Source organism: Trachurus japonicus, chromosome 7 (genome assembly GCF_045865225.1).
Source record: "Trachurus japonicus isolate A0001 chromosome 7, Traja_1.0".
Classification (NCBI taxonomy): Eukaryota; Metazoa; Chordata; class Actinopteri; order Carangiformes; family Carangidae; genus Trachurus; species Trachurus japonicus.
Genome location: NC_140913.1, coordinates 33,585,311 through 33,607,121, shown reverse-complemented (window position 1 = coordinate 33,607,121; position 21,811 = coordinate 33,585,311). Strand labels below are relative to the sequence as shown.

The 21,811-nt window shown below is 39.6% G+C and overlaps 1 protein-coding gene across 1 annotated transcript; it reads right to left on the bottom strand.

Moving 5' to 3' along the window:
• Window positions 1–188: 188 nt before the first annotated feature.
• camk1gb (calcium/calmodulin-dependent protein kinase IGb) lies at window positions 189–14,087 on the bottom strand. The gene is made up of 12 exons (XM_085783174.1): window positions 13,941–14,087; window positions 9,157–9,282; window positions 8,594–8,668; window positions 8,353–8,491; window positions 6,989–7,112; window positions 6,740–6,815; window positions 5,883–5,995; window positions 5,684–5,762; window positions 4,621–4,708; window positions 3,044–3,360; window positions 1,642–1,734; window positions 189–470 (listed from the first exon to the last, which is right to left on the bottom strand). The coding sequence occupies exons 1-11, from the start codon at window positions 14,024–14,026 to the stop codon at window positions 1,683–1,685; spliced, it is 1,275 nt and encodes a 424-aa protein (XP_085639300.1). The 5' UTR covers window positions 14,027–14,087; the 3' UTR covers window positions 189–470; window positions 1,642–1,682.
• Between the last annotated feature and the right edge of the window lie 7,724 nt (window positions 14,088–21,811).

The window sequence follows — 21,811 nt, the reverse complement described above, 5'->3', positions numbered from 1 at the left end:
TTAATTTTCTTATTGCATTATGAATCTTTTTTATCAACAATGTGTAACCATGGTTCATAATAATCTGGACACTAAGTGCTCTGATGAGTCAAATGTCTTGATTTCATATGGGATGGACCCAACGAGCCCATCATTTGCCCTCCTCCTCCTCGTCTTCCTCTTCCTCCTCCTCCTCTGAGGGACGAGCCTCCGAACGCCGACTGAAATCTCCTCAACTGAAGTCAACCCTGTGAGTCTCTGAATGTGTGTGTGTCTGTGTGTGTGTGTGTGTGTGTGTGTAGGTTGTTGGGTTAGCTTCACGTAGGCACTCTTTCCAAAACGAGTTATCCCACACACAGGCTGCGTGGAGCTGGCAGACCTTCAGGTCCGTCAGAGGATCGTCAGCTTCGTCTCATCGCTCTCTCTCAGCGCCCGGCCGGGAGCTGGCGACACAAAACAGCTGCATGCCGAGTCTGCACAGCAACACTGACCTGCAGGACGACACACACAGACACACACAGACACACACACAATTATCCTTTATGCTAGAGCAATAAAACTCCTAGATAAACATAAAAAACAAAACACAGATGTTAATAATAAAATGAATAATAGCTGGAATCCGGGTCACAGTCACACTGTCATAGCTCACTGATGACAGAGTCAAATGTCTGCTATGACAAAGGCCTTACATAAAGTTTTATTGCACCAACAGGTGCTGGAAAGGTAAACAAGACAGAGAGAGACAGAGAGAAAGCAGAATAAACCCGAGAGGAGGTTTATTCAGGTGTGTGTGTGTGTGTGTGTGTGTGTGTGTGTGTGTGTGAGATAATAACAGAATAACGCTATGAAATAATAAAAGAACGTTACCAGACAGAGTTGTTTTAGAGGCAAATTCATGCAAAACCGCTGATCAGGGACAGTTTTTCATCAAGCAGTCTCTGCATTTCCCTCTAAAACAACTCTGTCTGGTAACGTTGTGTTATTATCTCATAGCGTGGTGAATGTGCAGGTCACAACTTGTCCACCAGAGCGTTGTGGAGTTGTTGGATTGTGTATTTGATGAGTTTGATGAGGGAAACCAAGAAATCCCTTTAGCCTCCGTAGTGTAGCTCTGAGCAGCTCACGGCTCTGCTCCGCCGTTCTAAAAATAGCTTGCACCGACAATTAAAGGTAACAAACCTACTGCTATGACTATAGGGATTATGGCAATGGGCCAATTTGCCAAAATGAAAATGTTGAAGTATCCCTTTAAGCTTTAAATACTGAATTCATCATTTATAACACGTATACTCATTAGCATGTAGTTTATAAACACAGTTAAACATGTTTTACACATCATTGATAAGCACTAACTGTATTTATAAACTACATACTAATGAGTATTCAGTGTTATAAGTGAAGACTTCAGTATTTATTAACGCTTAACTAATGCTTAGTAGTGTGTACTTATTATAAAGTGTTACCATTTTATTTCTATGTATTAAATTTGTCAGGGGATGTATTGTTCTTTTAAAATGAAAGGGAAAATGTAATAAAACTTGTAAAAAAAATAGATTAAAAACCTGTGAAAATACCTGGTGTAATTCAAATACCACTCTGACTTGTCCTGTATTTTATTATAACATAAACAGTATGTGTAAATGTTTGACTTGAACTCACCAAGTAAAATGGTTTTCCTCAATGTGAACTTAATGCAGCCTTCACATGACGGAGCAGACTCCGGTCTGCGTGGTCTTGTGGTTCTTCCCGTACCTGGAAGTCAAACACAGAGGTTTAGTCCCGGGTCGTGGAGTCAGAACCACATGAGCAGGGGCGTTCCTAGACACTCTGGGGGCCCCGGGCAAGAGGTAACTTAAAGGCCCCCCAACCCCCCACCGGGACCACAAACATTAACCTTTAATTAATCCAAAAATCCCAAACCATTGATGACTGAATTCTGCATACTATGCCAACCCAGTCTCATATAAAATGTACTTTGGCTACGTTGGTCCAAAGTGCAAAAACATAGAGGGTTTACAATAACGGCTCTTAAATTGTAAGACTGTTACATTTCTTCTGACTATTCACATCACGGGACTTTCAAGCTTACGGCTGTGAGAACATAAACATAGCAAATATTTCTATCATTTTTAGAGGAAAAATCTATATTTTTAGGTAGTTTCTGCATAAAAATGCCCTTTGATTAGAAATATATATTTTATTTTCAAAATATTCGCTCAGTGAATGTACATAATCACTTGCTTGCTTGTTGTTGCTATGTCGCTAGGGTGGTTACATTTTATAAAACGGAAAGTTGAAATCCGGCAATCACAGTGGGGATATTTTATTGGATAATATGTATTTCTGGCTGAGTAAAACTACATGAAATTGATTGCGTATTCCTCTTTCATATTGTCATTATTGGTAACCGTTTTATAAAAGCAATCCGTGGTATATGCTCATTATACCACGGCTAAGGGGGTTGTTACCACGGCTAACATAGTATAATGAGCATATACCACAGCCTGTTGTGATATATTGCTTAAATATATGATACTGGGTTGACTATAGGCACAACATTCGATGTACACAGCCAGTGGCAACATCAGGTTGTCACCGATATGGACCAATGCACTGCAAAAATTCTAAATCTTACCAAGAATATTTGTCTTATTTCTAGTCAAAATGTCATTTCTAGTCAAAATAAATCTAATTCTACTTAAAATAAGACTCATCACATTTAAAAAGTAGCTTGTTTTTAGACACTTTTTACTTTTTTCAAATAAGTAAGAAAAGTAATCTGACAGTGGAGGTTTTTCTTTCTTATTAGAAGCACAAAAAACTTGCTTTCACTGGCAGATTTTTCTACTTATTTCAATTGAAAATTATTTTGAAACAAGTGAAAATTATCTAAAAACAAGTTACTTTTTAGGCGATGAGTCTTATTTTAAGTGGAAAGAGATTAGTTTTGACTAAAATTGAGACATTTTAACAAGAAAAAGGACAAATATTCTTGGAAAGATTTTGAGTTTTTGCAGTGTGCACATGAGAAGACGCGAGGCTGCGGCCGGTAGCTACTGACCCGTTGAGGTTGGCGGGCTCCGAGTGGTAGACGTGTTTTCCCTGCTCGGCGATGCTGGGGGCGTGCTGCGCTGCGCCGTGGCTCTGGCTGGCCTTCAGCGTGTGGTAGTGGCTCTTCAGCTCCGTGGGGGCCGGGGGCAGCGCCATCATGTTGTGACTCGTCCCCGCTGTTGCGTTGCCGTTGCCGCTGTTCTTCGGCGGCGTGGACAAGTCGCTGATCTTGATGTCGGGGATGCTGGACTGTCTGAGCGCCAGCTCCGAGTGCGCCTGCTGCAGCTTCTTCATGTGGTTGATAGCCACGGCCGCGTTGATGGCTTGCTGCAAAGTTCAACGTGGTTGGAAAAAAACAAAAACAAAAAGCTTCACTCTAACAGCTGTTTTACAGATGTTTTGGTTTGACATTTACTATGCAGGTGCATCTCAATACATTAGAACACTGCAAAAACTCAAAATCTTTCCAAGAATATTTGTCTTATTTCTAGTCAAAACTAATCTCATTATATGTAAAATCACATTAAAAAGTAGCCTGTTTTAGACACTTTTTACTTTTTCAAGCATATTTTCACTTGAAATAAGTAGAAAAATCTGATAGTGGAGCAAGTTTTTCTTCCTTATTACAAGCACAAAAAACTTGCTTTCACTGGCAGATTTTTCTACTTATTTCAAGTGAAAATTTGTTTGAAACAAGTGAAAATGATCTAAAAACAAGTAAATTTTTAGGTGATGAGTCTTATTTTAAGTGGGAAGAGATTAGTTTTGACTAGAAATGAAACATTTTCACAAGAAATATGACAAATATTCTTGGAAAGATTTTGAGTTTTTGCAGTGAATATCATGGAAAAGTCCATTTCCAGTAGTTCAAGTCCAAGTATAGAGTGCATTTACTGTACGTAGATGGACATACTTTTCAGAAGGCCAGCATTTCCGTATTAAAAATGTTAGGTAACCCTTTAATTTACAGGCCGCTAATTACATAATAATGTCAAGAAATAATATAAGAATAGACGGTCAATTGCAACGACTTGGTGGAGAAAAATTCTGGCCTTTTCCAAAAAATTCAAAGCATGTGTAATCTTTTGCATTTATGAAAAACATGACATTACTATGAAACTGACTGTTATTTCTAGGCTATTTCTTGACATTATTACGTAATTAGCAGCCTGTAAATTAAAGGGTTACCACAATTTTTTGCTTTTTTTAATTGGAATAAGCACATTTTTTGAGATACTGAATTTTAGGTCTTCATTAAAATGTGAAACCATAATCAGTACCAAGTGTAATGGATCTATATCATGTATTAGTTTCACTTTTTGAATTGAATTACTGACATAAATAAACTTTTTCCATTATATTCTGGTTTATTGAGATGCACCTGTGTGTCCTGCAACAGCTTCATGTCTTGGTCTCATTTTTGTCCTGACAGGAAGAGTCCTACATCACCACCACTCAGCGGCTCGTTAAACTGTCCTTAATCAGGAAGGTTTTTAAAGAGGCACCTGATTAATCTAGTGTAAACTGCAGGTCCTCAATGAGCTTAGCACGACATCAGAGTCAGGAGGAGAATCAATAGCAACTGACCTTCCACTTGGACTTGGCAAAGTTCTTTTGGATCTGCACACTGACCGAATAGTAGATGTCCTGGCTCCGCGCCGTCTTTCCGATAATCCTGCAGAGAAGAGATGACAGAGCGGAACGTTTCAATTTATTTTAAGGTTTAAGAGTTAATCCCATCTCCACCCTGTGTGACCGGACAGAGACCGGATCAACTTCTTTCATAAAATGTCACCAGGAAGTCTGTTAAGGATCGAGCTATGCACCGAAAAAAAACCGTTATCACCGAAACCACTGGATGTTATTTTAACCACGAGGACGTTTTACAACCAAATTGTGTTGCAGGAAAGCATTTACACTGCAAAAACCCCAAATCCTACCAAGAATATTTGTCTTATTTCTAGTCAAAATGTCATTTCCAGTCAAAACAAATCTCATTATACTTAAAATAAGACTCATAACATTAAAAAGTCGCTTGTTTTTAGACACTTTTTTTTTTACTTCTTTCAAGCATATTTTCACTTGAAATAAGTAGAAAAAATTGATAGTGGAGCAAGTTTTTCTTTTTTTATTACAAGCTCAAAAAACCTTCGCTTTTTCTACTTATTTCAAATGAAAATTTATTTGAAACAAGTGAAAATTATCTAAAAATAAGTAGATTTTTAGATGATCTTGGTCTTATTTTAAGTGGAAAGAGATGAGTTTTGACTAGAAATGAGACATTTTGACAAGAAATAAGACAAATATTCTTGGAAATATTCTGAGTTTTTGCAGTATAGCCTACTCATATTATCAAAACTAGTTTCACCCTGAAAGACACTTTGAGTTTAGTGCGGTGCAGTGGCTCAGGACTTGGCCCCACGACAACATCTCAAAAATGTTGGCAGTCAAACTCTGATCCTGTCACAATGCAATGCAGAGGCCGAGTAAGCACTTTTTGTTTTAAAGATAAAGAAACACCGGACATTCAGGACTGAACTGAAACAAGGGGAGACTTCATTTCTCCTTTTTGTTTTCTTTGCTAATGATTTGTCAACCCACAGGTTCAATGCACTATAATGTAATTATCATCATCATGTGCGACACTCACCAGGGATGTCTGAGCGCTTGGTCGGTGCTGTAGCGCATGCTGGGATTCTTCTGCATCATGTTACGGATGAAATCTTTAGCTGCAGAGAGAAAGACGAGGACGTTAGAGGAGTTTTCCCTCACTGTGTGGAGGAGTAAAAGCAGATAATTCAACATGTCTGTGCTGATTAAAAATCTTTTCCTCCAGCCGTCTCTCTCACCAGACTCAGAGATGTCGTCCCAGAAGGGCGAGTCGAACTCGTACTGGGCCTTCATGATCTTGGAGAAGAGTCGTGTCTCGCTCTCCTCGTAGAACGGAGGATACCCACAGAGTCTGTAATAATCACACAGCAAGAGCAGTTCATCAGTGTTGTTACTTGTTGTTAAAAATAACAAAAAAAAAATCAATAAAGTGCTCGACTGTGTGTGTTATCATGATGTGAGTGTGTTGTAAGTCTAGTAAACGGCCAGCAGGTGGTGCTGTGGCTCAATCACTGCATCAGTTTTCTGTATGTAGGTAACTGTGTCATTGTGTGAAGTTTCATTGTGGTAGGAGTAAAGGAAAAAAATAAGCCTATTCGGGTGTATTTTGGGCATATTGTGTATGGCTCATTTGCATATTCAAATTCATTTTCAAAGAAACTTGTAATACAAAAAATGTTACATTTCATGAATACTTTCATTGTGTAAAGTTTCATTGTGATAGCAGTAAAGGAAAAAAATAGCCCCATTGGGTTGCATTGTTTTCTGGCCTTATTGGCACCATAGACTTTATATAGTAAATCAATCTTGGATTGATGAGAATTAAACATATTTCCCCAACTAGGATTTCTTAGGACTTTTGGTATGTTGTTCTGGACACCTCAAAGAAATGATATATGATGAAAAACATTCTGTTACAATTAGTTCTATTTTTGGGTCCAAAATGAGCTAGATTGCCTGACTACATGTTAAAAACACAAACACAACCAGCCGAGGCTTTTAATCTGAAAATCCTAGAGCAGATTCATGATTTAGATTTATTACAAACAGCTCAAATGTTAGTTTCTACTTCTTCTTCAATGTTTTTTTTACTCACAGGATGTATGTGATGACTCCGATCGACCAGCAGTCCACCGCCTTGCTGTACGGCTTCTGAGCCAAAACTTCAGGAGCTGAAGAGAGAAAAACAAAAAAAACTCGAATGAGCGCCACTCTAATTAGAGAAACGGTGTATTGTCTGTCTCGCCTCCCCCCAGTCAGTGTGTCTTTATGTTTCTCTGACCTACTTTGCGCTCAGTCAGTGTCCTTCATACATGTTTAATGAGTCGGACTCGGAGCTGCTCACCTACGTATCCCGGCGTTCCGCAGGCCGTCGACATGATGCCGTTGTCCACCATCTTGGAGAGGCCGAAGTCACTGATCATGATCTTGGAGGTTTCGTCCTGGCTGTAGTAGAGGATGTTCTCAGGCTGCACGACGGAGACGGAGACGGAGACACACAGACGAGACAGGAGAGACGTTCAGAGAATGAAGAAGATACTTCACTTTATATAAAAGCAGCATCATCACTGCTGTAGCTACATGGAGCTGAAGTTTGGAAACTCTGATCTGCTTTTTCTTGCCAGGACATCGATTAGAGGATTGATGTTTAGCTTAGCATAAAGACTGGAACCAGAGGGAAACTGTTAGCCTGGCTCTGTCTGGCACACAACCCCGACCCCATTAAACAACATTTTATCATTTTTGTACCTTGGTTTTCATCCAAAGTAAACCAATGTGATATAATAAAGGCCAATGTGATACAATAAAGAGCTTGAGTGAGTAAGTTGTGTTACCTTTGCACAAGGGCAGGCTGGTTGGGGTCATTCCTATGTTCCCTCAGCCCTATGTTCCCACATTTCTAACTTTTGTTGTCACTAAAAATTTGTTGTTTCCCCTAAAATGAGCTAGCTGTTAGCCGTAGCATAGCCTACCTACAGATATAAGAGTTGTATTGATAGTATTTAAACAGCCTGTGTGACCTGTGATGGATGAACAGGTGGAGATGATTGGTAATTGGTAGATAGAGTTGTAGTGGTTGGTTTCTAACAGGCCATGTCAGGGTGGAAGCTAATTTTGCTACATTAAACGATGCAAAAATAAATATAATGTGATAAAATGTAATGTTACGAGTGTCTCTAATGATAATAGCCTATACCTTAATATTTAATGTAAATTAAAGATGTAGCCTGCTTAAGGTATCACACTGCAAAAACTCAAATATCTTACCAAGAATATTTGTCTTATTTCTAGTCAAAACAAATCTCATTCTACTTAAAATAAGACTCATCACATTAAAAAGTAGCTTGTTTTTAGACACTTTTTACTTCTTTCAAGCAGATTTTCACTTGAAATAAGTAGAAAAATCTAATAGTTTTTCTTCCTTATTACAAGCACAAAAAAAACTTGCTTTCACTGGCAGATTTTTCTACTTATTTCAAGTGAATAGTTGTTTGAAACAAGTGAAAATTATCTAAAAACAAGTTAATTTTTAGGTGATGAGTCTAATTTAAAGTGGAAAGAGGTTAGTTTTGACTAGAAATTAGACATTTTGACAAGAAATACGACAAATATTCTTGGAAAGATTTTGAGTTTTTGCAGTGCACCTCCTTTGTGAGTATAGGCCAAGTGTATTGTTGTTATGATGATGTTTCTATGTTGGGTTCGGACCTTGAGGTCTCGGTGCACGACGCCGTTCTGGTGCAGGTAGCCGACGGCCTGCAGCACCTGCTGGATCACGCTGCTGGCGTCTTTCTCTGAGTAAACGCCCCGGTCCAGGATACGGTCGAAGAGCTCGCCGCCTGAAACACTGAGGGGAGGAAATAAATAACGGTCATTAATATGATCTGTTGTCTTGAATTAACCACCTCGATCAATTAATTAGCTATAGATAATAACTGGAGAAACTCACAGCTGCATGATGAGGTAGTAATGGGTCCGACTTTCATAGAAATCCTCCATCACCACAACGTTGTCGTGTTTGATTCTGTGTGAGAAAAATGAAAACGTTACTTCACAACAACCACACAACACTGCAAAAACTCAAAATCTTTCCAAGAATATTTGTCTTATTTCTTGTCAAATAGTCAAAACTAGTCTCTTTCCACTTAAAATAAGACTCATCGCCTAAAAATGTACTTGTTTTTAGATCATTTTCACTTGTTTCAAGCATATTTTCACTTTAAGTAAGTAGAAAAATCTGCCAGTGAAAGCAAGTTTTTTGTGTTTGTAGAAAAACTTGCTCTACTATCAGATTTCTCTACTTCTTTCAAGTGAAAATCTGCTTGAAAGAAGGAAAAAGTGTACTTTTTAATGTGATGAGTCTTATTTTAAGTATAATGAGATTTGTTTTGACTAGAAATAAGACAAATATTCTTGGTAAGATTTTCAGTTTTTGCCGTGTAGAGAAACAAAGAATCAGACACGATGATGATGACGAAGACGAGATGAAAGTCGAGGTCACGGCTGATTCACCTCCTCAACACGGCGATCTCGTTCTCCAGATTGAGATCCCTCTTCTGCTTCTTCTTCACACATTTCATGGCAAACATCTTCCCAGTCTTCTTCTCCTTCACCATGTAGACCTCGGAGAACGCTCCCCTGTTCATCAACACACAAACACACAAACACAAACACACACACACAATGTAAGTTATTAGTGACGCTGAAGGCTGATTGCTCTGGAACAGCGAGCGGATATGAGCTTGGTCGTTAAACTTTAACTAGATCTGAGCAATAACGAGCCGACCGGCCTCTTGATGGGACTATTTTCTATTAGCCTCAGCCAATCAGAGCTCGAGTCTTTGTCTGCTTCCGTTCCTTAAGTTTTTGTAGGTCAAATGGGATTGTTATTGTTTTTCAGCGACTCATTTGCAGGACTGTAGTTTGAAATGCATGAGAAGTCGTTATTTAGACCATTATAGTGTTATTTATTGACCAGTGTTGAAGCTACAAGGATGCAGATGGTTGATTTGGACTGGAATAATGTTGCAGGTAGCAAGAAAAAAACGATTTGATGCTATTATGTATATAATCTACAAAACTTTAAAGTTCTGCTCTTTTAAAAGATCTGCAAGTATAATGCACTGCAAAAATTCAAAATCTTACCAAGAATATTTGTCTTATTTCTAGTCAAAATGTCATTTGTATAGTCAAAATAAATCTAAATATACTTAAAATAAGTATCATCACATTTTTAATTTTTTCAAGCAAATTTTCCACTTTAAATAAGTAGAAAAATCTGACAGTGGAGTAAGTTTTTCTTTCTTATTACAAGCACAAAAAACTTGCTTTCACTGGCAGATTTTTCTACTTATTTCAATTGAAAATTAGTTTGAAACAAGTAAAACTGTGTAAAAACAAGTTGATTTTTAGGTGATGAGTCTTATTTCAAGTGGAAAGAGATTAGTTTTGACTAGAAATGAGACATTTTGACAAGAAATAAGACAAATATTCTTGGAAATATTTTGAGTTTTTGCAATGTGTTGTTTCCCATTGACTAATTGCACCAAACTAATATCAGATTTTAATAGACAGGCAACAGAAATAGCAATATCAAGGGGTTCAATTACACTAAGAGCCACCAAAGATCTCTGAGGCTTAACCTTTCACATGTCAGTCAGGGGCTCATTATTGTGTCCATGCTATCTTCAGCTCTGTCTGGGAATAGTTGTTCCTCCAGGTGGATTAGGCTCTTGATCCCTGACGCAATGGAAACAGAAACTGAGCATGTGCAGCAGGGATCAATGAGCATGTAACAGAACAGAACAGCTCAGCTCAGGTAACAGACGGGGGTCAAAAGGCCGAGGGGGCCACATGGCGCCCTGGCCTCTGTCTGTAAGGCGCCGGCCCTGCAGGACGGAGATCAGGGCTCGCCGCTGCAGGAGCAGGAGAAGGAGAGCAGCTTTCATCCTGCACTGCAAAAACTCAAGAATATTTGTCTTATTTTTAGTCAAAATGTTATTTCTAGTCAAAACAAATCTCATTATACTTAAAATAAGACTCGTCACATTAAAAAGTAGCTTGTTTTTAGACACTTTTTACTTCTTTCAAGCAGATTTTCACTTGAAATAAGTAGAAAAATCTGATAGTGGAGCAAGTTTTTCTTTCTTATTACAAGCGCACAAAAAACTTGCTTTCACTGGCAGATTTTTCTACTTATTTCAAGAGAATATTTGTTTGAAACAGAGATGTTTTGACAAGAAAAAGGACAAGATTTTGAGTTGTTGCAGTGTGCAGGAGCAGGAAGAGCAGCTTTCATCCTGCACATTCAAAACTCAACATGGGGAAATAAGACGCTTCCAGCTTTTCAGCCTTATTATTTCCCATGTTGCCTGTTGGATTTGCTAATAAGTGCACTGTGTCACATTTTAGAAAGCCGTGTTGCAACTGTTTGTCACACACACACACACACACACACAAACTGCGTATACCAGCTCAGTGAAGCACCACGGTGCTTCACATCCCACTGCTCGACTGATTTGTCCCCGGTTACCAAAGCTCATTTTCTTCCTAACATCTCCTCGAAGCTTATTGAGGCTCTTAAGGGAAATCACCAATCAGACCAGACAGCAGCTCCTCCAGAAGAAAAAAAAGTAGGGCAATCAGAAGTCATCACTGACACACAGACTGGAGGAGCGTCGACATTTAACATACATCCTGACCAAGTTTTATACTATTATAGATACATAAAAAATGCAAAATATAAACAAAGGTAAGAAACCAAGACTCAAGGTTTCAATGGAGGCCTGGTTCTCTGACCCAAAACCTGTTTTCCCTTTATTTTGAAGGCAAAGGTTTAGATTTATTCCGTGGTTTTAATGGGAGTCAATGGGAAACACGTGTATGTAAAACGTGTATCTCCTATTCTATAGACTTTACAATAGAGGGGATCTGGAATATTAAAAATCATCATAAAGTAGACATCCTAGGGAAGATTCATGAAATTAACTTTTAAACTGACCAAGATATTGAGGATTGAAGAAAAGAAACGCAAAATGTACACGTTTGGGCCATAAGGTGCCACGAGGTTTAAAAATCCAAAGATGTTGGACCGAGGAGAAATCAGTTTGTGTTTCATGAGACGGTGTGAGTGTTAATCTGACGCCTGAGGAGACGGCGTCCTGCTCAGAAACCATTAGGATGTTGTTTACTCTGTGTGTGTGATGATGATGCGGCCCAATGGGGGAAAAGCTGCATGCAGCGTTTTGTTTTACGCAATCACCTGTTCCCTCTGGATTCTCTTCTCTGGAGTCGGATGGAAAAAGAAAAAAACACTTAACATGTACGTGTGAGAACAGGAAGGAGAGCTCCAACATCCTGTCTCCGTCTCACCCGGTTCTCGTTTAGGGGAATGAATATAATTGCTGCAGACTAATTGCACTAAACATGAGTTGGTATTAGTTTTTTTTTTCATCGCCCTCGCTCTGATAAAAGCGACGCTCCGCCGCCTCCGGAGCCCTCAGCGACTCTGTTGTTTCCATCAACACATTGATGTCACTTCCTCGCACCCGTATTTACCCATGTTCTGTTCTCCAGACGCTGCTTAATTACTCCACAGCGCCTCAACACCTGCTGCTCATTAAGGCTGACCTTGCAGAAAAAAAAAATTAGGCCAGAACAGAAGAGTGTGTGTGTGTGTGTGTGTGCACCACTATAGTCTGATGTATACGGCAACATGAACTCGCGGGTCGATTCTAATGGTGCAGAGTGACCGGTTATCTCTCTAGTTTCTCTGCTTTTAGGCTTCCAACTAACAATGATTTTCATTATTTGGTTCATTTATTGGTTTTACTTTCTTGATTCACTGATTAATTCCTGTCAGAAAACGGTGTAGAACCTCCCTCACAGTTTCCTAAAGCCAAAGGAGGTCACTGAATATCTTTAAAAACTGTGTAACATAAAGAGAAGCAGCAGCTGAGAAGCTGCAACCAGAAAATTTGATTATTCAAATTTTGACTCAGTTACATGGATATATGCTGATTATTTTTCTGAGGATCAACAAATAGATTCATTCTGTAATTTTCTCAGCTCTTCAATCTTGTTTTTTGCATTTGTTTTGTGAGTTGAAACATTTTTTATTTAAAGAAAGAAAACTCTGAGTCTCTCTTCTGATTGTTGTGACATCACAAAGTGACAGGAAGTCCTGACGGCTGGTTTTAAGGCTCAGTTTCTGAATACAGGCTGTGTGCATTTCTCTGTGGACTGAGGCTTTGATACTTTCACATTATTAATGTAGAACCTAGAGCTGCTTTATAATAAAAAAAAAACACATGGTGATATCACTTCATTATGATACGACTCCTTTAAAGATATACAAAACGAATGATTTAAAGTGTAACAGTTTTTGTGAATGAACTGTGGAGATGACTCGGCAGCCGGGCGCCAGCAGGAAAGTCGGACTAACGCTCTAACAGCCGGAGCGTCTTGTTGTCTAAGACTGCAGTAAAGGAGGATTCCTCCTGTTAATCCAATCAAAGCAGTAATCTGTCCTGCAACAAACGACAACATGTTCAGAGTCTAAAAGCATGTCGCCGTGTCCCCGGCATGTCTCAGCCAATTAAGAGTTACTGCAGCTGTCCTCATTTATATCACTGACTACATAACATAAGACAAAACATATAGACATTCCAATAGGATTTTAAGAAAAACAGGAAGAAATTGTGTTGTGCATTCAAAAACTAAGCAGCCAGATTGTCTTCGTAACAAAAAGACACACCAAAAAACATCCAAATACCTCCATGCTGCTCGTATGTAATGTCCATCTTGTACTGAAGCCTCGAAATGCGAAATTGTCCAGAAAAAAATTAAATAAGTCTATATTTCAAGCTTGTTTCTCTTCCGCTACAAACAAGCTTGAAATATAGACTTATTTAATTTTTTTCGGAACAATTTCTCATGTCGGGGCTTCAATACAAGAGGGACATTACATACGAGCCGCATGGAGGTATTTGGATGTTTTTTGGTGTGTCTTTTTGTTACAAAGACAGTTGGTATCCATTTGCAACCGTCATATGGACATGCACTGCTACGCCGAGACCCCCTGTAACTCAGAGAAGCCACGGAGGACTCTGAAACTTCTCCCAGCCCTTAGTCCACATGAGGGGGAGGAGATAATGAGTGAAATTTCAATTTCGGGTGAACTATCCCTTTAAGAAAAACAGAAAGGATTTGCGTTGTGCATTCAAAAACTAAGGAGCCAGATTAATAAATTCTTGGATAAATCAATGCAATAATGTAAATAAATGAAATGTACTTACGATCCCAGCTCCTCCATGATGTCGAACACCTCCTGGATGTTCTCCGTGTCCTTCTTCCACACGTAGTCGGCCTCCTGACGACCCATGCTGTCTGCAGACGCCTCGACGACGACGACGGGGAGTTCTTTCAGGAGCAGAGAGAAAGAGACGGCGTAAGAACAGATGCCGCTGATCACAGACGAGCCGCAGAGCGCCGGGTTCCTCAGACAGTCCTGCAGGTCTGACTGCAGCTGCATGGAGGCGACAGGCAGCAACGCTATAATCCTCTAATAATCTTAATAATGTCCAGACATCATCATCATCATCATCATCAGAGAGACAAAGTCCTGTGGGATTATGGAGGAGTCATGGAGACGATAGCGATGAGAGAGCAGCGGTGTGTGTCTGCAGCGCCGCTCAGACTGTCTGCAGGAGGACGCAGCAGATGACACAGACATGATGAGTCTTTGTCTGGCAGACAAAAGGTTAGAGCGCTAATCCACACATGGCACAGGAAGGTGTGAGCCGTGCCGTGCCGTGCCAGGCCAGACCAGGGCCAGATGACACTTGTGGGACAGAGTCTGAGTCTGAGCCAAACAATAATCTGTCAAAGTCAAACAAGGAGGAACAGGAGGAACCTGTTCTGTCCTACAAAGGCAAAGTGCAGTATCTGTAACAATGCCAAACTGAGAAAAAAAAACAGCTTTTTGTGTTTTTCATTGTCAGGTTTATTAAGCATCAAATTATGAATAACTACTACCAAGTCTATAATTGATTAGATAAAGGTGGACTGAATTAAAATGTATTTTGTAGTTTGTCTTTCTGACCAATTCTGACCATTTTATGGCAGATACTGCACTTTGGTTTGGTATTAGCTACAGATACGGCACTTTGCCTTGGTTTTGGTGCAGATACGGCACTTTGGTTTGGTATTAGCTACAGATACGGCACTTTGCCTTGGTTTTGGTGCAGATACGGCACTTTGGTTTGGTATTAGCTACAGATAGGCCTACTGCACTTTGCCTTGGTTTTACTCCAATGGAATCATAGAGTAAATTATAGGATGTAGGGAGTACAGTTACTCTTTGCAGATACTGCACTTTGCCTTGGTTTCACGGTGCTTTTTTGGATGGACAGCAAAATAAAAAGCCCAATAACTCTGGAAATTTTAGCAGTACCAATATCAAATTCTACCAGATTGAAGAGAATATGCCACACTTTTGATTGGTCAATTTTTTTAAATGCAGATTCTGCACTTTGCCTTTGTAGGGCAGTGTTGCTCTGATGTTTTCTGCACAGCTCAGAAACTAACACACAGCAGATTAAATAATGTTTATATGAATTATAAATTTAACAGAAATACTCAAAAGATCTTTTTTTTGATAATCTGAGAAGAAGCTGTTTTTTCTTTTTGCCTAAATGATGAAAAACCTGAATGAGGATTAGAAAGTTGAAGAGAATGAGTTTATCCAATCAGAGCTGAGGCACTGAGGGGGATTACTGTAGGAACACTTTAAATGAACAGGTTACCCACTTTGGTTTCCTGCCCTCTTTTCTCTTATATAAGGGATTAAGGTACAGTGACCTGACCTTGTCTCAGTCATTAACACTGCAAGACCCTCAGAAAACCGACTTCTGGTGCAGCGACCAACCATGCACATGAAGATACTTGTAAGAAATCTACGAACGGCAGATAATGTTAAAATGTCCATGCATATCGAGCATTACACGATGCATTTACTGTAAAACATTAATTTATCCACACTGAGGATCTGGAGAAGGGTTCAGGTCTTCACAGTGTTTCTCTCTGACGTGCAGCATTAAGGTCAGAACATGAACCTGAGCAGCAGCCTGAACCGGACACTGACTGATGGAGAATAATAAACCATATGCACACAAAAAAACACTGTGCACATTGAAATCCTGCAGCAGAGATCCACATTTTAAATTATTTTCTTTTTAAAATAAACTCCAAACAAAACAGAAAACACCTTCTTCCTCTTCTTCTTCCACACTGAACATAAATTAAACAAGTTTACCAGATCAAGTTACTTGAAATAGTCTTGGATAACAAACTTTCATGGTCAGAACATATTGAAGAAAATGGGTAAAAGTAACCTAGGCCTACTGCAGTGACAAGAAAATGTTCCAAGTATGTCGAATCAGATACTCTGAATCAAGTAATCAAGGCTCTAGTGTCGTCCTACTACTCGTCTACTGCCCCATTATCTGGTCATCTGCAGCCACCGAAGATATTAGAAAACTTCACTTTGCACAGAACAAAGCAGCTATAAGGATTGCTCTCAATTGTTCACTGCATGCAAATATCTTTTTTTTTAAAAACGCATCTGGATTTATCATGGCTTCTGGTTGAAGACAGACTAAGATTAAGTCTCCTAACTTTCATGAGAAACTTGATTAAGAATAAAAAACCACAATATTTCTCAAATCAGATGCAGAAATGTCAACAAATATGCAACTAGACAACCAAGATATGATAATTTACTGGCACCGAAACACTGAGACCTGCTGCTGCTGCTGCTGCTGCTGCTGCTCTGCCTCTTTCATCCACTCTATCTAGGCTACAACAAGTTGCTGCTGCTGCAGCACCACAGAGAGGACAGATCACTCTGCGGCAAAGAGCCCAGCACACATTCACATCCATCCATCTATTCATCCATCCATCCACCCATCCATCCATCCACAGCCACCACTAGACCAGAACATGAGGTTTGGAAACAGAAACAGAAAACCGCTCATCTCAAAGGAGTTTAAATCGAAAGCAACTGGACTTGGTCATTTGATAATAATGAAATAATGAAATAATGAAATGAAATAACCAAGTCCAGTTGCTTTCGATTTAAACTCCTTTGAGATACTATGACCTGGACATTGACAAATGAGAATATGCACACACAGGCAAAACCACTCAGGAAGCTCAAACTCACCACGGTCAGATTCTCGTCAAAATGAGTTTCCACTGACGCTCTGTCTGCTTCTGCTTCTTGTTCTGCTGCAGCTCCACTAGTAATTATTGGGCTATTAACAGTGTTTTGAATGGTTCGGATCCAGATGCTGCTGCACAGATCGACACTCACCGTGAGACTGTTTGCTGCTGCTGCTGCTGCTGCTCGGCTCTGACTGTGACTCTGCTGCCACCAGCTCTGGACGGATTAGTTTGTCTGGGACGTCGTAAATACCTGTTGTCAGGTCGGAGATTACATCCATGGAGAGAGAGAAGAGGAGAGGCGGGGCTGGCAGACACACAACCTCACACACAGCCAGCTGCTGGTTGACGTTCAGGACGCAGCGGGACCCGGTTCAGGTTCAGGTTCAGGTTCAGGTTCAGGCTGCAGCCGCCGCTTGTTCTGCATCGGTCATTTTCCACACAGCTGCCACACTGACGCACCTAGAGCTGCTTTATAATCACACTACACATGGACATCTACCTTTATACCGTATGGAGCTTTAACACAAACATCTACCTTTATACCGTATGGAGCTTTAACACAAACATCTACCTTTATACCGTATGGAGCTTTAATACAAACATCTACCTTTATACCGTATGGAGCTTTAATACAAACATCTACCTTTATACCGTATGGAGCTTTAATACAAACATCTACCTTTATACTGTATATAGCTTTAATACAAACATCTACCTTTATACCGTATGGAGCTTTAATACAAACATCTACCTTTATACTGTATCTTTAACACAAACATCTAGCCTACCTTTATACCTTATGGAGCTTTAACACAAACATCTACCTTTATACTGTATGGAGCTTTAGCAGCTTCACCTAAATAAATAAAACAGCGCGATTCATTCACAACCTACTCACTCCACCATGCATGCACGACGCAGCAGCAGTCTGAGCAGGTTCTCACACAGAGTCGGCCCACATTTTAAAAATGCACGGTCAGAAAAACATCAGTGGAGGGGGAAAAACAACAACTGTCATGACAACAGAGATAATTAACAACTGGAGGGAAACTAGGGCAAGGCAAGGCAAGGCAATTTTATTTGTATAGCCCGTTTTTACAAACAGTTTGTCTCAAAGGGCTTTACATGGCATCGTAACAACATCCTCTGTCCTTAGACCCTCACATCGACTGAGGAAAAACTAATGGATTCATTAATGGCTGTTACAAAGAGGTGGCTTTTATTGATTGACATCTAATCACATCTAAACAGAAACAGCCAGGAGAGCTAATTAATTAAAAGGTCTCATACAGTATAAAGGTAAAGGTCCTTCAGAATAAAAGTAGACGCTTGTATTAAAGCTCCTTCAGAATAAAAGTAGATATTTGTATTAAAGCTCCTTCAGAATAAAAGTAGACGTTTGTATTAAAGCTCCTTCAGAATAAAAGTAGACATTTGTATTAAAGCTCCTTCAGAATAAAAGTAGACGTTTGTATTAAAGGTCCTTCAGAATAAAAGTAGATGTTTGTGTTAAAGCGCCTTCAAAATAAAGGTAGATGTTTGTATTAAAGCTCCTTCAAAATAAAGGTAGATGTTTGTATTAAAGCTCCATACAGTATAAAGGTAGATGTTTGTATTAAAGCTCCTTCAAAATAAAGGTAGATGTTTGTATTAAAGCTCCATACAGTATAAAGGTAGATGTTTGTGTTAAAGCTCCATACAGTATAAAGGTAGATGTTTGTGTTAAAGCTCCATACAGTATAAAGGTAGATGTCCATGTGTAGTGTGATTATAAAGCAGCTCTAGGTTCTATATGAATACTGTGAAAGTATCAAAGCCTCAGTCCACAGAGAAATGCACACAGCCTGTATTCAGAAACTGAGCCTTAAAACCAGCCGTCAGGACTTCCTGTCACTTTGTGATGTCACAACAAAGCCCCACCCCCTCACCACCACCTGGACCCACCATCCATCCAACAACTTGCAGGATTTTTGGTTTCTCTGAGTGTTTTATTCTGAAATCTGCTCTATTTTCTTTCTTTTTAAAAAAAAAAAGATTGGATACAGCCTCCTCCTCTCTTCTGATTGGCTGACACGACCTGTTGTTACTAGAGCTCCAGAGAGAAGCTGAGAGAGAGAGGAGATGGAGTTAGGGAAGATGTCAATGAATCATTTTCTCATTGTTCAGACAAAAACACATGAACACTCAGACACTGTAATTAACACATTACTGGTGATTTATTGACCTGTTATTGGTTCGTACTTGTGAATATTTGATAACGACGCACCCATAAATGTGATGTATAAGTACAGATAGTTCATTTTTACAGTCATTTTGCAGTTTAAATGTGAACTCATGCTCTGCAGTGTTTCACCAAAGCTTTTTAATGATGTATAAATCATTAAAAACCCATTGCATCCATTAGTAAAGGTGACATTAAAGGAAACATAGGCTTACATGTATTTTGCAGCCATGTGATGACATCGCAGCATTAGGCCTGTGAGTGTGTATAGCTGCACCATTCACTGTGGCGCCGTCTTTAACAGGCTTATCTATTAATCTGCATCGGCTCCATCTCATCTCACCTGCTGCCTTACTGAGCTCCGTACTACAGAGCCAGAGGAACAGGTCACGTTCATAGCCGCCGACCGACTCTGTTCCATCCTGTCTCTGCTGTTTACTGCACACAAACTCATCCTGCTTGTCAAATTGTCCATGAATATTTCAAATCAGAAGAGACGTCGGAGCTGCGGCGATGCAGGCATCAACAGGAACCTCTGTCTGTCTCTCCGTCTGTCTGACTGCTTCAGTTTTTTAGGCCTCCTGAGCTGCTGCTGCAAAGTACAGAGCCAGAATATCAATAGCTGGACCGTGATGCTCGTGCTCGCGTCGCCGTGGTTACCGGTTCAAGAGGTTGTCATGGTCATCTTTCCATTTTCAGGTGCAGAGAAAACTCAAGTCTTTTTTCCAATCACTGTGTGTGTGTGGAAGGAGAGTCAGTCTGATGACGGACGTTAAACTGACTTTTATATTCTCTGCTATAATGATGATTATTGAAACATGTACAGTTTTACATTATGTGGTCCTGGGTTTGACATTAGACTGGTTTTTAAAGGGATAGTTCAACATTCTTGGCAAATTGGCCCATTGCCATAATCCCTACAGTCATAGCAGTAGGTTTGTTACCTTTAATTGTCGGTGCAAGATATTTTTAGAACGGCGGAGCAGAGCCGCGAGCTGCTCAGAGCTACGCTACAGAGGCTCATGGGATTTCTTGGTTTCAACTCATCAAACTCATCAAATACACAATCCAACAACTCCACAACGCTCTGGTGGACAAGTTGTGACCTGCACATTCACCACGCTATGAGATAATAACACAACGTTACCAGACAGAGTTGTTTTAGAGGTAAATACAGAGACTGCTTGATGAAAAACTGTCCCTGAAGGCAACGTGCATCAGCGGTTTTGCATGAATTTCCCTCTAAAACAACTCTGTCTGGTAACGTTCTGTTATTATCTCATAGCGTGGTGAATGTGCAGGTCACAACTTGTCCATCAGAGCAGTGGTTCTCAATCTTTTTTCAGTGAAGTACCCCCTGTGAAATATTTTTTCAGCCAAGTACCCCCTACCCAGCGCAAAGCATTTTTGGACCAAAAGACGTAAAACACAGCAATGTGTCATCAGTGTCTGCTTTATTTTTCTTTAAAACTGTGTAAAACTTTGGTTATAGTGGCCTCTTTTGAACTATTTGGAAATAAAAAATATATAGAAATACAGACTAAAAAATAATCAACTTGATTATAAAGATTTTTGCACATGAGAATAATCATCAGTCTAAAATGCTATCTAATAAATATCTGTTCTCAAAATGAATTCATGATATCAATTATAGATACACATTTCTTCACACACACAATAAAAGTCCAGACAGTAGGGCTACTGCTTTGCAAGTCAGTCTGTGTCCTAACACGGTGGCATGGGGGGACTGTGCTCAATCAGAGGTGTGGCTTCAGATCATAACAACAGGTTGAGAGCCAGAGGACTTCTCTCTGTCTGTGTTAACTGAGGCAGTGAAACACACCTGCATTAGTGGCCTTGACTTTATGAAGTTGATCACTTTGATGCTGTCGTTTAAAATCTCATGTAACACCAACCTGAATTCATAAAGTTTCCTCATGAAGCAGTCAGGAGGCTCACCGACATGACGTGCATGTTTTGTGTTGAGATGCGTCTGGAGATGAGCCAGCTTCATGCCACTGTTTGCTAACTTCTCCCCACAGAAGAAAAAAAAACATGATGCCTAGAGTGGGTTGCAACTCGTGGACGTGAATCCCTTCACCACAAATTCTTCTGAACACTGTCGGGATTTTACCGGCGCTGGTTTCGCCTTTTTTTTTCACTTATCCCTCCGTGTTTCAGCAGCGCTGCTGCTACGTCAACCCCGACTCCGTTGTTTGATTGACAGGCGATGCCGTGCGGCAAATGCCAGGTTGGGTTAAACCATCTGGTGGGGGGGACTCGGTTTTCTTTTTTAGGATAATTGATTAAGTAGCCCACTGAATATAAGATTTAGTTTATGAATTTAGACATGTATTTTATTGATATATCCATTATATAATTATTTTAATGGATTTTGGAATTTATATAAAATCCAGCCTATTTTTTAGGCCTTTTCTCGAAAATTGCATATCCATAATAAAATGAGTATATCTCTGCAACCACAAGGTCTATTTGAATACTTTTGGTGTCATAGTAAAGGGAAAAAAATGAGGAATTGCTGAAATGTGTAAATTTCAGTATATCTGTTACTGGTGAAGAGTAAATGAAGATGACACACAGAAAAAAATTAATAAAATTAATATTCGCCTAAAAAAAAAATCATATTTTTGATGAGTGCCCTTTAGAATAATGCTGATGAACCTCAAACTCTCTATAAAATCATTGTACAACATGTGAACA

Coding starts and splice junctions, on each gene's coding strand:
- camk1gb (XM_085783174.1), bottom strand. CDS start 14,026: ATGGGTCGTCAGGAGGCCGACTACGTGTGGAAGAAGGACACGGAGAAC. Junction 7,113..8,352: donor TCGTGCACCGAGACCTCAAG/GTCCGAACCCAA, acceptor TCCGTCGTGCAG/CCTGAGAACATCCTCTACTA. Junction 3,361..4,620: donor TTGCCAAGTCCAAGTGGAAG/GTCAGTTGCTAT, acceptor TGAACTTTGCAG/CAAGCCATCAACGCGGCCGT.